Raw genomic sequence first — 14,527 nt, 5'->3', positions numbered from 1 at the left:
GTTAGGTTACAGTAGCAAAGCTTTACTTACCTAGATTCAAACCCCCCAGTCTTGATGGTTAAACGCTTAATACCTGTAAGCGCATGCAGAATAAGAATGCAGAGTAAGTGCAAAACTACGCAGGGTTACAGGATACTCTGCTCTCATCTTTGAGTCCTTGACTTTTTCAGAAGTTCGTTGAAAGAAGCTTGATGGTATATTTAAGGCAGATTTTTGCAGAATTTTTTTAAGATCTAGATATTTATTCAAGTATCGAGGTTACCATAGTTTACAAAATTGTTAATATTTTTAATTTCAACACAAAACTTTTTTGCGATGTTATAGTGTACATACAATTATAAATTGATAAGGTTGAAATCTAGAATTTTAAAGATACAATTTTTTTACAAGTTTTTTTCATGTTTCGATTTCTAGTAAATTTTGATTAAAGTGTTGACAAAGCAACAGTTCATAAAAAAAACTTTATTATATATTAAAGGATAGCATACTTTTGTGAGGTATGACTTGGGTATCCTACAAACACAGTGTTTGTTATCTCTTATTTCATATTTGTTAAATGAAATCAAATACATGCAGTCCTGAATTTTTATCAAGTGTGATTTTATTTTGATTCACAATTCTCACAAATAAAAGAAAAGATTCTATGATAACGCACAGACGCACAGAAATATTGACATATAACCCAAATTTTGATTTTGGGGCAGTTTACACCAATACCCTTGTGGCAGGTATTTTTGGTCGGTTCACTATCTACCAGCTTCTATATATCAGCTCTCGAACTTGAAATATTATCTTACATATTTTTCTTTTTTATAAAAAAAAAATCAAATTAATTTAAATGTGTTACTATAGAATTTCATAAGAAACTTCTAGAACCTTGAAGGTTTTACCTAACCACGTTTTCTATTTTTGTAACTCAGAACTTTTTTTGTAATAAATTTTATTTCCGAATTCTAATTTTAATTTTGAGTTTTATTTTCGAATGTTTTCATTTCTTTTAATATCAATCAAAACCAGTAGAATAGTATAACTTGAAAAGTTATCCTGAATTTTTTAGTTTAACTTTTCACAACTTAAAATATTTTCAAAATTGTTTGATTAGTTATAGGAAAGGGGCAAAAGGGGCAAGAGGGAAGGCAAAAGGGGGAAGGGAAGGAAAGAGTGGGAAGAGGCAAAAGAAAAAACCGCACAAAAAAAACAGTATCAGCAATGTCTAAAAACCTCAGGGGGGACCTTGAAGTTGGGCTCAGTAACATCTTGCCATATAACATTTTGGCATTTAACATTTTGCCATATAACAACAACTCGCCTATATATAAATTTTTAAATTAAATTGTAGTGTAAATGAAACCTGTAAAATATATCTGTTTTTTAAGTTGTGGATTTGGGGAAAAAATATGATTCTGAAAGGGGGGTGGCAAAAATATGAGTCTCACAACTGATATACAGTACACACCCCCGAAACTCTTGGTTTATCATTAGTATTTAAATTATCCATTTTATTTTCATTCTTTTAATTTTCATTTATTGGATAAATAGACATCTATACACATATTATTCATTTCTCTTTATGGTTCATATCATTGATGGGATATTTGAATAATTATTGGTTAAATAGACATCTATACACATATTTTATCCATTTCTTTTTATGCTTTTGGATCTTTGCTTGTCTACTCTTCAAGTTCCACTTCCTTTCTTGCTTTCAGGATATGATATACTCCTAAAACATCAAAGTATTAAAAAACACAAAACACTTGCAAATTTTTATCAATCCAATAATAATTTACATCTGAATGTTACTTATTTTTAAGATTCAGTGGTCGGCGTTAATACCAATACAATAATAAGGGCTTTCAATTTTAGCATTGATTTCTACCTAGATTTCTTACAGAAGAGAGAAACATTAAAATATACACATACACAAATATAGGCAGTTGTGTATGTCCCTATCCTTTTATGTTAATTGTTTAATGATACTACAAATAAAATTAAAGTAACTTTACTGCTTATTGCTTAATGATAATCAAAGGATTTTGTAAATTGACTGTACATTTTGTTAACCAACCAAAAAGGGAATTTTAAGAAACAACAAGCGGTTACTTGATGATCCTTTCCATTACGTTCAACTATCAGTATACTACAAAAATAGTTAGAAGTAACTTTACTGCTTAGTGCTAATAGATAATCTGAAAATTGAAAATTGACAGAAAATAACTTAAATCAACAAAAAGAGAGTTTTTAGAAAAAACAAGCATTTACTTTGTGACCCTTTCCATTACGTTGATCTATGCACAACCAGTAAAAAGTTACTTTATTGCTTACCAATAATCAAGTATGGCACAGTGAACAGGATCACTATGATGGGGATACCATAGACCGCAAACCTGTTGAACCACTGGAGGATCCTTCCTGTCTTTGTGGCATAGGAGTACAGTGCCTGTCTGGCGTCCACTTCAACCTATTTAGGGTTGGAAAACTATAAAGACAAAAGTAATTTATACTTTAATGCAAGATGTGTATTTTAATTTGGTTTAAAAAATATCAACTTGTTATTAGAAAATAATTAAATTTTTCTGTGACACATCAAATTCTTTTAATTGATATATTTTCACTAATACATATACCCTCAAGTGAAAATAGGGTGGATCCTAAGCACTCATTTCATGATCTTCATCAGATCCTAAGCGTGGATCTCAAGACCTTCATCAGAACCTAAGCACTAATTTCAAGACCTTAATCATATCCTCAGAACTGATTTCAAGACCTTAATCAGATCCTAGAGACTGACTTCAAGACCTTAATCAGATCCTAAGCACTGATTTCAAGACCTTAATCAGATCCTAGAGACTGACTTCAAGACCTTAATCAGATCCTAAGCACTGATTTCAAGACCTTAATCAGATCCTAAGCACTGATTTCAAGACCTTAATCAGATCCTAAGCACTGATTTCAAGACCTTGATTAGAGCAGTGAAATAATTCTTAGTAATCCTGTTCTGGGAAATTGTTATTATTTTTCAACTTGGACATTGTCTAGAAATAATAAAATTTCAAATATGGATCTTCAACATCTGATACCTTTTCATTCCTATGGATTAGATCCAAGGGGCGGATTTTCTTGTCTTTCTTCAGAACTTCCTCAACTGAGGGCTGCTGATTACGTTTGCTTACTAATTAACAGTGCAATTAGTTAAGATGAAGTGCAGTATGGACATAACATAGTCGTTTAACTAGTGCAAAAATGTATTTTCAGACCTTTCTTGAGATATTTTTATACCAAGATAATTTCTTTTTTAATTTTCTTATTTTAAAGTTACAAGCACTTTATAATATGGAAAATAAATGTCATTATTGTAGTTTTTTTTTCATAATTGATGTGAAGACAGCTTTATCATAAATGTCAAACACAAAGTTGGATGTTTCAAAACTGACGTAGTATTCAGTATCATCAACAAATATTCACAAAAAATATTGATGCAATCAAATAGTTGCTATACTAGGACTTTTTGTATGGCTTCTTTTTGGTATATGAATAAGCAGTGTGAATGTTATAAGTGAGCACCAAAGCAATGGGAATTTCTAACAATTTGACAATTTTTTACTTTATCAACCCCCTCCCACTATTAGAATATGTTGTATTTAGGTTAAAGTTTAAAAAATAAGGCCTACCAAACATAAACTCAGTAACATCTGGACCTTTTACTTGTGTTGGGCTTGGACATTCACGGACAGTTATCATCTTTCCATGATGATTTACCTTCCTTCCAGCCTACAATTGAATTTACGTAATTTACATTAAATTTCATTTTTTTTACAAAACAACATGTCACTTTTGTAGTTAAATATGGGGGAAAAACATTGCATAAATATTAAGCTTTGATAAGCAAGGTGTCACAAGAAAAGTTGTTGCTTGCAAACCTGGTGATATCATGCAAAACTATGTTAGAAACTGTTTTGCTTCAAATTTTTGTCTCAATAGCTACAATAGTCGTAGGCTTTTAATTTTGGAGTTCTAATGGAAAGCTAAATATGGACCTCATAACAGAGAAAGCAGTTTCATTTGAGGTTAATAGATAATTTTCTATAGAAATCAATAGAAAAATACTACCTCAGTATCATCAGTGGTGCCAGTGTTAGATTCCTTTTCAACTTTCCTTTAAAATATTAAATATATGCACAACCTTTTCTTTGTTTGATGTTTAAAAACAATTGAAAAGTTAAAAAAAAAAAAATTATATTAGTATCTCTTTTTGTATACCACAAAATTGCAATTCAATTGTTAAAGTTCTTACATTCTAAGATAGTCCATCACTGTAATTAGTAGTACTTCAGCAAATGGTATTAACAGACAGAAAATCAGATATATGTCAATCATCTTGATGTAGGATGTTGGTGGGAGGCTATTACTTACCTTAACAAAAACCATTTAAGAACTAAATATTGAACATACACATACTTAAAAATATTTTGTTTTGTTGTTGTTAGACAATGATTAAATTCTAATCACAAGAAATACTTACGCTGACAAACAAAGTGACCAGGACTAGTAAAGTAGTTAGATTCACAGTGACAACAGCCTCAAAGAAGAATGGTTTAAAGAAGACTGTTACATAGCTGATAATGATCAGTAATGTAGATGGAAGGTATGTGTTTAAGGCAATAGGAGTTAAATTCCTACCCAGTATCACATTCATCTGTATTAATCAAAATTAAATAGTCATTGGTAAGATAAGGTAAAACTTTCTGTAAATTGAGAAATAGTCACCTTTGAAAAATAGTTATATAAAAGTATGCAAATTGCATATGTGTTTATTTCTACTACAGAATTCATACTCAATATACATCTAGCCATACGCTTTATCCCTATTTTACATCAGGACATTTATCTCAGTGTTTAAAAAGTAAAATGAACTTGAATACATATCTTAAAGTTAGCTTTGATATAATTTCCTGAAGTTTTGTTTCTCCTCTTGTCTCAGAGATTCTCATGAAATAGGAGACAACTACAAACTCATTACAGAACCTTTTCCCAAAGAAGTTTAGAACCTGTGCTTCTATTAGAACAAAAGAACTTTTTAGATTCACTAATTAGCATTTTAAAAACAAAGAAAAAATATCTATAAAATATCCAAACCTAAAGTTGCAAAATCTCCTGATTTTCCAAACATTGTCAGTCGAAGTTGACATTTCTGTATATCAAAGGGGTACCACTGTAAGTTGTACTGACACAAAAACCTTTAAGAATACATAAATTTAAGTTAAAATTTGGTTAGAAGGATTTGTGTAATTACCTTGTATTATAGAATCTAGAAAGTGTAATTTTATTCTCTGATCCCCTGTAGTATTTTCTGTTGGTATATTCTTCTAGACCAGAAAGGTAGAAGTCACCTTGTCTTTCAATTGTAATAGTGGCTTCATCATCTATTAAGGTTTTAGCTTTGTCCTCAGTATTGTCAAATACAAGTTCCGGAATCCAAAGAAGGTTTTTTTCCTCGGGAGACAAATTATTCTGTCCAGAATCATTTTGTAGATCAAAGAATGTAAGTCGTTTGTCATACCAGGAGAAATGAAGATAAAACTGTACCTATTAAATTAAAAGAATGACATTTTTTTTCAAACCTGAGAAATTTCTTTAACAACCTGAAAAATTGAGGCTTTTTCATCTATATCTAAAATGTCCATTATGTCTGCAGAGACTTTAATTATAATCCTGGATACATTTTGATGTTTATACAATGGCGGTGCTATGAATTTTTGATAGGATTTATCTGGATTTATGCGACGACAGCCAAACTCATCGCTTTTGTCTCTGCAATCTGTTTTACTGTCACACCGCTTCACAATATCTATGCAGAGTCCATTGGAGCAAGCAAATTCATTATCTTTACATGTTGATAAAGTTAACAATGTAGACTCTTGTTCTTCACAATCAATATCATTTCTGCAACAAAAAAAATAGATTTTTGATTTACTAACACTTCATAATATTTACTTGATAGTCCAGTTTTGTGTTCCCATTACATAAGTTTTAAGATGTGCAGATGATGTTGCTCTTATATCAGGATTGTTGACATTTGACATGATCCACAACCGTTGCTAAATCAAATAACTTCAGTCATAAGAAAAAAATATATAAAAACAAAATTTTGCTAAATCTTTTTGAATGTTTTGACATGAATTATCAACAGCAGTATCAAAATTATCAAAAATATTTACCTTAGAATCATATTTGATAACAGTGGATTTTTTTCCGATATAAGATATATACCCTGTCTTTTGATCATTTGTGACCTTTAAAAGAGACCATTATTTTATTTAGATAAACTACTACTTAGGGCTGGACAACTTTTTGCAATCCGTTTTTTAATGGCTAGAAAAAATTAATTGAACACAATTACATGAACTACTCATTTGGTTTTGAAACAATTTAAAAATCAACTGGTTATTTTCTGTATGTTAATGCATAATCCATTCATTTTTAACAGCCCTAATCAACCCCATACATAAAGACCATATTTCCTGCTTTAAATTTTTCAGTCCATTTTTTCCCATTTTGCCCTTACCCCAACTTTAAATTTTTTTAATTCAGTTTTTTCTAAATTTACCCCTACCCCTCATTTTTGAAGAGTGTATCAAATTATTAAGCAATCAATATATCATATCTCTGATACCTGATATCTTGTGTCAAACTTTGTATACAAACAAAGTCCCTTTAAAGTAATTGCAATTGAGGAATCGAAAGTCTGAGGTATTTTACAAGCAGTGCAGGATGCCCACTGTAAATTTTGATTAACACAGGGAAAATCATACCTAGATTAAAATTCACTAGTACTAGTCATAGGTTTGATAATAATAATCATTTTTGAAGGGGTCATTTAATTAGCTACTGGCCTCTTAGCCATGGATTCCAATATTTTTCTGGGTCATTCTTATTCACGGATAAATTCTCCTCAAGTTGGATTGCTATAACATAAAAGGTGTTGTTGAAAAAGATTGGTAATGACTAAGCTGAGTTGTGCAGAAAGAGAATAACATCTATCCCCGAAAGGCTTGCAACATTCATTTGCATGATTATTCCTTTGATAAAAACCTACTTACCAGCTAGCATCATACTGCAAACCTAAAAAACAAAGATACTGTAAGCATGGAGAGAGGCTTGCTTGTAAATAAACTGTAGTCAAATATAGAGAGGCTTACATGTAAATAAACTGTAGTCATATATAGCAGTGGGACCAATGATAAGTCACCTCATGTATATCATGTAGAGATTTATACTATAAAAAATGCCAGCCCAAAAAACATGCTTTTAACGCATAATTTAAACATGTGGAAGATTTGAACGAGTGGAAAACCAAAACCACTGTTGGACCAGGAATTTTATTTTAAATTCAAGCCAATAGGCTTGAAACACTGCTAGACACAAAAAAGGAGGAAATAAGATCAGCCTGGGCTAAAACCGAAATGAAAGCTAGTATTCACAAAGGGTCAGAAGATGGAAAATTAACTCGTCGTACGAGGGGAATGAAAGACGATGATTTCGCCAGAGAGCTCTAGCTTTTCATGATTAATTAGTATAATTTAGTTTGTTCTTTTTTTACTTGTAAATACATTTATTCTATGCTATGTAGATTTACTGAAATCAGTTTCAGGCTTTAGATTTCCTTTATTTTATACCACCTATAAATGGTAACAATATGTTAAAACTGAAGTTAAAATTTGATGTAGAACTGAAAAACTTACTTAAATATGCCTTAACACATTGTGGAATCTTCCCATTGGGTTGAGAAGGTCGCCATGCCTTTACAGCTAACGGTTTCTTGCTATGAACATGACTGAAATCTTCATGGTTCAGTGACTAGAGGGTTAATAATGAAGTTGAATTTAAGATTTACAGTTGAATGAAAACGAATAAGATATTTTTATAATTTGCTCAAATAACCCAAATGAATAATTAAGTTTTTTAACCTTTTTGTTCATAATTTTTTTTTTATTGTAGTAAACCCCGAGTTTTATTAAGTCGACAGCAGAATTTAAAAGGCAATAATTAACTCTCTTAGTTCATATTTATTAATTCAATAGATGTAATAATTGTATATTTATATTTAGGAGATTAGTATTCAGCATTCAGATCCACCAAGGTCTCAAACGACATCAGGAGCTCCGCCCTTCTCAGCATCAATAAGGACATGTGGGTCAACAGTTCCACCTCCATTCTCAGATAGTGTTCCTCCCTAGATATCCTCCTACGCCCCTGAGATGCATCTACAATCAATTGATGTAAGTTTTGTCAGGCAACATCTATCTGACCCTCAATCCTTCTCCAGTTACTGATAACTACAGTGACCCGGCCTCTGTCTGGCTGGAGGTCCAGTCTCATCCACAGGAGGTTGTTCTCGTCTGCATCCTCCGGCCTATCCTCCGGGTCTGGGGGATCTACATTAGGATCCCCCGTCTGGGGGTCAACTCCTCCTGGCTCTCTCCTATTCCGATCATTCCCTCCTTCATCTACAGGTCTCCCATGCACACCAGCAGCAGGCAGGACCCGAACTACATCCCCATGGTCCTCATGGTTGCCACCCCCTGGGGGTAGGGTGGTCGTAATCTTCATTATAGCTTTTTGTAACCCTTTGCAGTATTGTTAATTACTTAGCTATTATCTTGTCTAGCTTTACAGAGCTGCCTTATTTAGTTTTGCGAAGCTAGTAACTTTGTGGAGCTATCAGCTCTGCTGAACTATTAATGTTGCGGAGCTGTTAGCTTTGTGGAGCTATTAACTCTGCGGAGCTATTAATTCTGCGGAGCTATGTATTTAGTTTAGCTATTCAGAATTATATGTATCCTTGCTTGTATATATTAATATAAATATCTATATCTAGCTATTGATAGTTGAATATATTTATCAGGCTATATTATGTTAATAGTCTGAGTTATGAATCAATATAAACTTGAGAGCTGCACTTAACCTAAGGTAGAAGATTATATTTGTATATAAGTCTTTCTACTTGTAAGGTTCTTTGTGCACTGCCCTCTTTTGTTCGGATTTGTTCCGAGAGCAGCAAGTATTATCAATCCGTTTTAGATTTACAACATTATAAGAGACTGTACTGTAAGTAAATGCAGACAATCCAAAATAAAATAAAAAAACGATGTAATTCATCTAAATTCCTTGTTTTCAGTATCTGCTGAATAAGGTAACCAATGAAGCAATCTTCCCCCCGTCCAGCATTCAGATAGTACAGCAGGATTATTAGTTCCTTTATCTTGGTATTCTTGTAACTCTTCAAGACTCTGAACAAATATCCTTAGTACAAATTGTATGATTCTAGAAAATGTTATTACCAAACAAGAGTAGGGTTCAATCGAAATTTCGTTGCACAGAATTGCGCGCAACTGTTTTTGAACTGTGAGGAATTACGCGGAATTGTGTGGAATTGTGTGGAATTGCAGAGTTTACAGGGTTGCAATTAAGCGCAAGTAAAATCTACTTGCATGGGAATCATTACAAAATTGTTCTAACTTGGAAATTGTATTGCAAAAGAACAAGACACATGTCTGATTTTTTACGCAAAGTGTAACTATTAGAGAGAAAAAAATAGTTTTACCTTAAACTCATCAGCCATACTGTTGAGCTTGTATTTATCGCAAGCTTCATTGGCATCCTCAAAATTTTGGAAAAGTGATGTAACAAACACAGTTTTATGTTTGTTTTGATTCGAACATTCAATTTCAGACTTGTTAAACTCTCTCCTTTCTATAAAGCTTCCTGTAAAAAATTCACTATTACATGATAACATCTAAAATTTACCAAATTTAAGAATTGCTTGAACAAAATTGTTCAGATAATTTCAAGCCTTATTGGCATGCTTTTAATAAGAATTCTAAGATATTTTTACCATAATATGAAGTAATTTTAACATTGATAAATAAATTTAATAAATACTTTTTTAAATTATAATATAAAAATATTTTCCTGTAATATTCCACACTGTTGATTGGTTTACAATATTGCCACTAAGTTGGACCTCAGAATTACAATTTGAGTACTCTTTTAGCTCTTCATCACTATTAACATAATAATTAAGTAATTTTTAATATTATATGTCTAAAGGGGGCCTTCTGACTTCTCTTTGATTTTATCTGACACAGCTCAAAGTTTTTGAAAATTTTCCCAAAAATGTGATTAATTTTTTTCACACCATATTATTGGTATTTGATTTAAAACTAAATCATGATTCAGGCCTGCATTAAAAAAATCAGACAGAAATCTCAAATAATCAAGCCAGAAGGCTACCCCCAATTCCCTGTAATTGGGGACATTTCCTCTGGGTGCTGAGTCCCTTTACTGCCATGCAATGATGCAAAACTAACTTACCTCAATTTAATATCCCAAATATTTACTCCAGCAATCATTCCAATTAAAGGTTTTGAGTCAAAATAGTAATGTCCTAAAATTACATCGAAAATATTTACTAAGGACCCTGGAGACAGAATTGGATATTTTGTTTTAATTTGAGCACATGCATTATTTGGTAGTTTAAAAATGTTATCAACATATTTGGGGGGTAAATAGCTTAAGGCCTAGGAACTTCAGGAAGGTGAATGTCATTACCATAGCTATTACACAATAAATACCACATATGCTTCCAATTTACCTAAACGAACAACCATTGGAAGCTCAGTATTATCAGAAAGTCTGTTCTTAAGGGGTCTGAAAGAAGAATGAAAGTAAATTCTCTTTTAAAAATTACACTTTCTATGTAATGATTAATACATCCATATTGTTTTGTAACCTGTAACAGAAATATGCATTGCTGACACTAAATGCAACTGCAGTACACAGCTTAGATAAAAATGACCAGAAAATTATTAAAATCTAACAAGTGTGCTCAATTAGGATTTACTATACAATGTTGTCAATTTATGCCAGTTGACATAGTAACAAAACTGATTCTTTAGATATCTTACGCTGAAAAGCTGATGGGATGAAAATCTGACACTCCATTTTGATACATCATCAGGGTATTTTCCTCTATATCAATACCAACACATAGATTGTTCCATTTCCTTTCCATCACAACATCATTCTTTAGACAAAAGATCTTAGCTTTTAAAAAATAAGTATTTTATATACAGGGTGCCCTTTTAATCTTGCCAATTTTCAAATTTATATGACAACCTGTAGCAATTTTGAAACTTGTCTAAATGAAAATATTGCTTCCTTAGATTCCAGACTCTCAATTAAAAACTTAGGATTTATGATAAAATTTTAATCATTCCCTGATCCATGATCAGAAAAACCTTAAAACTTACAAAAATTGAATTCTGTTAAGGTCCCTTAACCTTAAAAAACCAGGAGGAAACTGCATCTATAGTAATCTTAGGGTTTCTAGTTCCATCCTTCCGATCTGAAATCAAATTTCTTTTTAATTATTAAGATTTCTACTTAATTAATTTTCTATTGAATATTGCAATAGAAATGAAGATTGTTTTTTTTTACAAAGAAAGGTTGTTACAGTTATGAACAGTGAGCAATATGTAATAATTTGTCTCCATCCACAACCCCACCCCCTGCAAAACTTTATATTAATTCAATAACTTTAACCCAACATTGGGTTTTTCAAAGGAAATATTTTAGTTCAAAGACGGTCAAAAGCAAGGTAGATGTAAAAAAATTAAATATCTTAAATTTAAATTTTTAAAAGCCCTTTAAAAATGATTACTAAAACATGTGACCAATCTTACTCATTGTCAAAAAATAAAATTTTTGCCATTTTTTAAAAACCTCTGAGCAACCGAATTAATGAAGTTAGTGATCATAATATTTTTAATGAGTGGGCCTTATAAAATTTGCCAATGCGACTCCAACTTTAACTCAAATGCATTTTTTTTTTGGGGGGGGGGGCCTCTCTCCCAGCTTATTCATAAATTCAGATCCCTCAACTGTCATAAGGGTAATGGTCAACTTATTTCCAAACCCCACCTCCTCTATACAATCTTTAATGCACTTTGTTTTATAACACTTAAAACTTTTAAAGGGTCACCATTGATATAACTACTTCTTACAATAATTACATTTTTCCCCTCCTTTTGACCGACCCGTTACATTTTTGTTTACTTTCTTGCTATTAAGGACAATTTAAAATTTGCTTACTCGTACCGGTGAGCCTAGGCTACCCAATGGATAGTTGACCAACACATTATCTATGATCAGACGTACATTAATCAAACAAAGTTGATAATTCATATATATAGAATTTGTAAAATTCTCTAGCATGTTTCATTATCATTGGAGTCCTAAAATGTCATCTTCCTTATTTGCACCTTCAAATTTAACTGTTTTTTACTTTGATTACCGCTGTGTATAAGGAGGTAAGCTAAAATACTAACACATGAGGGCTATAAAGGGTGCCCTAGTTTCATTCAGCCTGAAGAATTCTATTATTGGAATCTGATCTCCAAATCTGTTAAACTCAGCATAGCTCCAGATACAGAAGCTCAGCTGCAACAGAAAATCTTTTATTCAAAAAATCATTTAGAATTTTAGAATTTTGTAAATTGTGATCATTGTTTTGTTTTTTCTATTAATTTTTATTATTAATACTTTAAACCTGTTTAATGGTACTGCAATATTTATTTAAAAACATGTTTCATGGTACTGCAATATTTGTTTATAAACCTGTTTAATGGTACTGCAATATTTATTTACAAACCTGCTTAATGGTACTGCAATATTTTTTTTAAAACCTGTTTAATGGTACTGCAATATTTGTTTCTAAACCTGTTTAATGGTACTGTAATATTTGTTTACAACCCTGTTTTGGTACTGCAATATTTGTTTACAAACCTGTTTTGATATTGCAACATATGTTTACAAACCTGTTTTGGTACTGCAATATATGTTTACACACCTGTTTTGGTACTGCAATATATGTTTACAAACCTGTTTGGTACTGCAATATTTGTTAACAACCCTGTTTTGGTACTGCAATATTTGTTTACGAACCTGTTTTGGTACTGCAACAGTTGTTGTTGTTGTAAGCAATCCTTGTTCAGGAGCAAACCTTGACTCGAGCTACAGGTTATAAAAATAAAAAATAAAAGGGAATTATGGCGGTTTGAACAGGTGTCAATTGTTTACTTTAGAAAATTCTTTTATATTTTGTTCTTAATCTTATATTTCGGATTATTGTTTATCATTTTTACTTTTTAATTATTGAAATTTTTAAAAATTGAACTGTAATTAAAAAAAAGAATGTAAATTAGATCCTAAATTATAACATTTGTGAGACCATTGTTCTATGAGTAGCGGGAAAAAAAAGAATCGTATATTTAATATAATATAATATAATTTAATATAATATTGTATATATATATATCAAAAACCAAGAATAATTGGTAAGAAGGTCACAGGAAAAAAAGTTTTGGCAAAAAACCTGTAAATTTTCGTAAGTTCTCGAACAAAATGTCACTGAAAATAAATTCCTGAAATTAGATTCCTGGGAGATTTTTTCCCAGAAAATAAAGTTTAAAAATGTCAAGACTTTATTTTCAAAGACTTTTTATTTTTAGGACTTTTTCCACAGGAATTTTTAAGTGCCAAAATTTACGACTTGAATTACAAAAACTTTTTTTCAGAGAACTTTTTTTGCGGTTACTCACAAGTATACCCTACCTTATTATCAAGGAGATGGAATCCGGTCAAAGTTTCCCCCTGGGTAGAGAAAATGAAGGAGAAAAACCAGAGGAAGAAAGGAAATGCATGAGGTCTCCTCATCTTCAGCCCTAAACAAATCTTACACTGTATTTCCGGTGCACTTACTTTCTCCACACATTGTTTCCTGGTACAAAGCACTTCCTAAATACATATATTGATGAAAGAAAAGTTTTTTGAAGGTTGCATCAGTTTTGTGGCAGGACACATTTTATGACAGAAAATATATATTTTAGTTTTGTAACATGAAACGTTTTGTGGTTTAAATGTTATGTCAATTTCAGGAAACGTTTTGTAAAGGAAACATTTTGTGAAGGGAACGTTTTGTGAAGGGAATGTTATGGACCGGAAACGTTTTGTGGTGAAAATCTTTTGTTAGGAAACGTTTTGTGTGGAAACATTTCGTTAAGGAAGCGTTTTGTGGTTTAAATGTTATGTTAGGAAACGTTTTGTGGTAGGAAACATATGGTAAAGGTCACGTTTAGTAAAGAAAAAAATTTGTAAAGAAAACGTTTTGTGTAGAAAACGTTTTGTGGTGGAAATGTTTACTTAGGAAACGTTTTGTAAGTGCTCCGTGTATCCTCCAGCAAAACTGGATATAAACCGGAAGCAAAACCTGACTTCCTCATGAGTATCTCTGATTCAAGAAGATTTATTTCTGTATAATGTTCAGCGTATGTTTACATACAGTACACGATCCATAAAGTATGGTGGTGAACATCTATATATAAATTTGGCTTGTCTGTCTGTTTGTCTGTCTGTCTGTTTGTTTGTATCCAATAAACCTCAAAACGGCTGAACTGATCGGGCCCAA

At 31.6% G+C, this 14,527-nt stretch overlaps 1 protein-coding gene across 2 annotated transcripts; it reads right to left on the bottom strand.

Moving 5' to 3' along the window:
* Positions 1–1,587: 1,587 nt before the first annotated feature.
* LOC111709403 (uncharacterized) lies at positions 1,588–13,780 on the bottom strand. Of its 2 annotated transcripts, none has more exons than XM_023483058.1 (26): positions 13,675–13,780; positions 13,006–13,074; positions 12,390–12,501; positions 11,343–11,407; positions 10,968–11,086; positions 10,655–10,710; positions 10,375–10,447; positions 9,973–10,064; positions 9,605–9,765; positions 9,168–9,290; positions 7,743–7,857; positions 7,101–7,122; positions 6,674–6,812; positions 6,219–6,293; positions 5,995–6,098; positions 5,643–5,943; positions 5,294–5,586; positions 5,137–5,237; positions 4,953–5,056; positions 4,523–4,696; positions 4,295–4,413; positions 4,111–4,156; positions 3,672–3,771; positions 3,081–3,172; positions 2,326–2,461; positions 1,588–1,723 (listed from the first exon to the last, which is right to left on the bottom strand). In XM_023483058.1, the coding sequence occupies exons 1-26, from the start codon at positions 13,774–13,776 to the stop codon at positions 1,674–1,676; spliced, it is 2,943 nt and encodes a 980-aa protein (XP_023338826.1). In that variant the 5' UTR covers positions 13,777–13,780; the 3' UTR covers positions 1,588–1,673. The 2 variants fall into 2 exon arrangements, with proteins under 2 accessions (XP_023338826.1, XP_023338827.1); XM_023483059.1 differs by having other exon boundaries at positions 3,699–3,771.
* Positions 13,781–14,527: the final 747 nt, after the last annotated feature.

This window comes from Eurytemora carolleeae, unplaced genomic scaffold, assembly GCF_000591075.1.
Source record: "Eurytemora carolleeae unplaced genomic scaffold, Eaff_2.0 scaffold961, whole genome shotgun sequence".
NCBI classification, from domain to species: Eukaryota; Metazoa; Arthropoda; class Copepoda; order Calanoida; family Temoridae; genus Eurytemora; species Eurytemora carolleeae.
The sequence above is the reverse complement of the archived record's forward strand: the minus strand, read 5'-3'. Positions and strand labels throughout refer to the sequence as shown.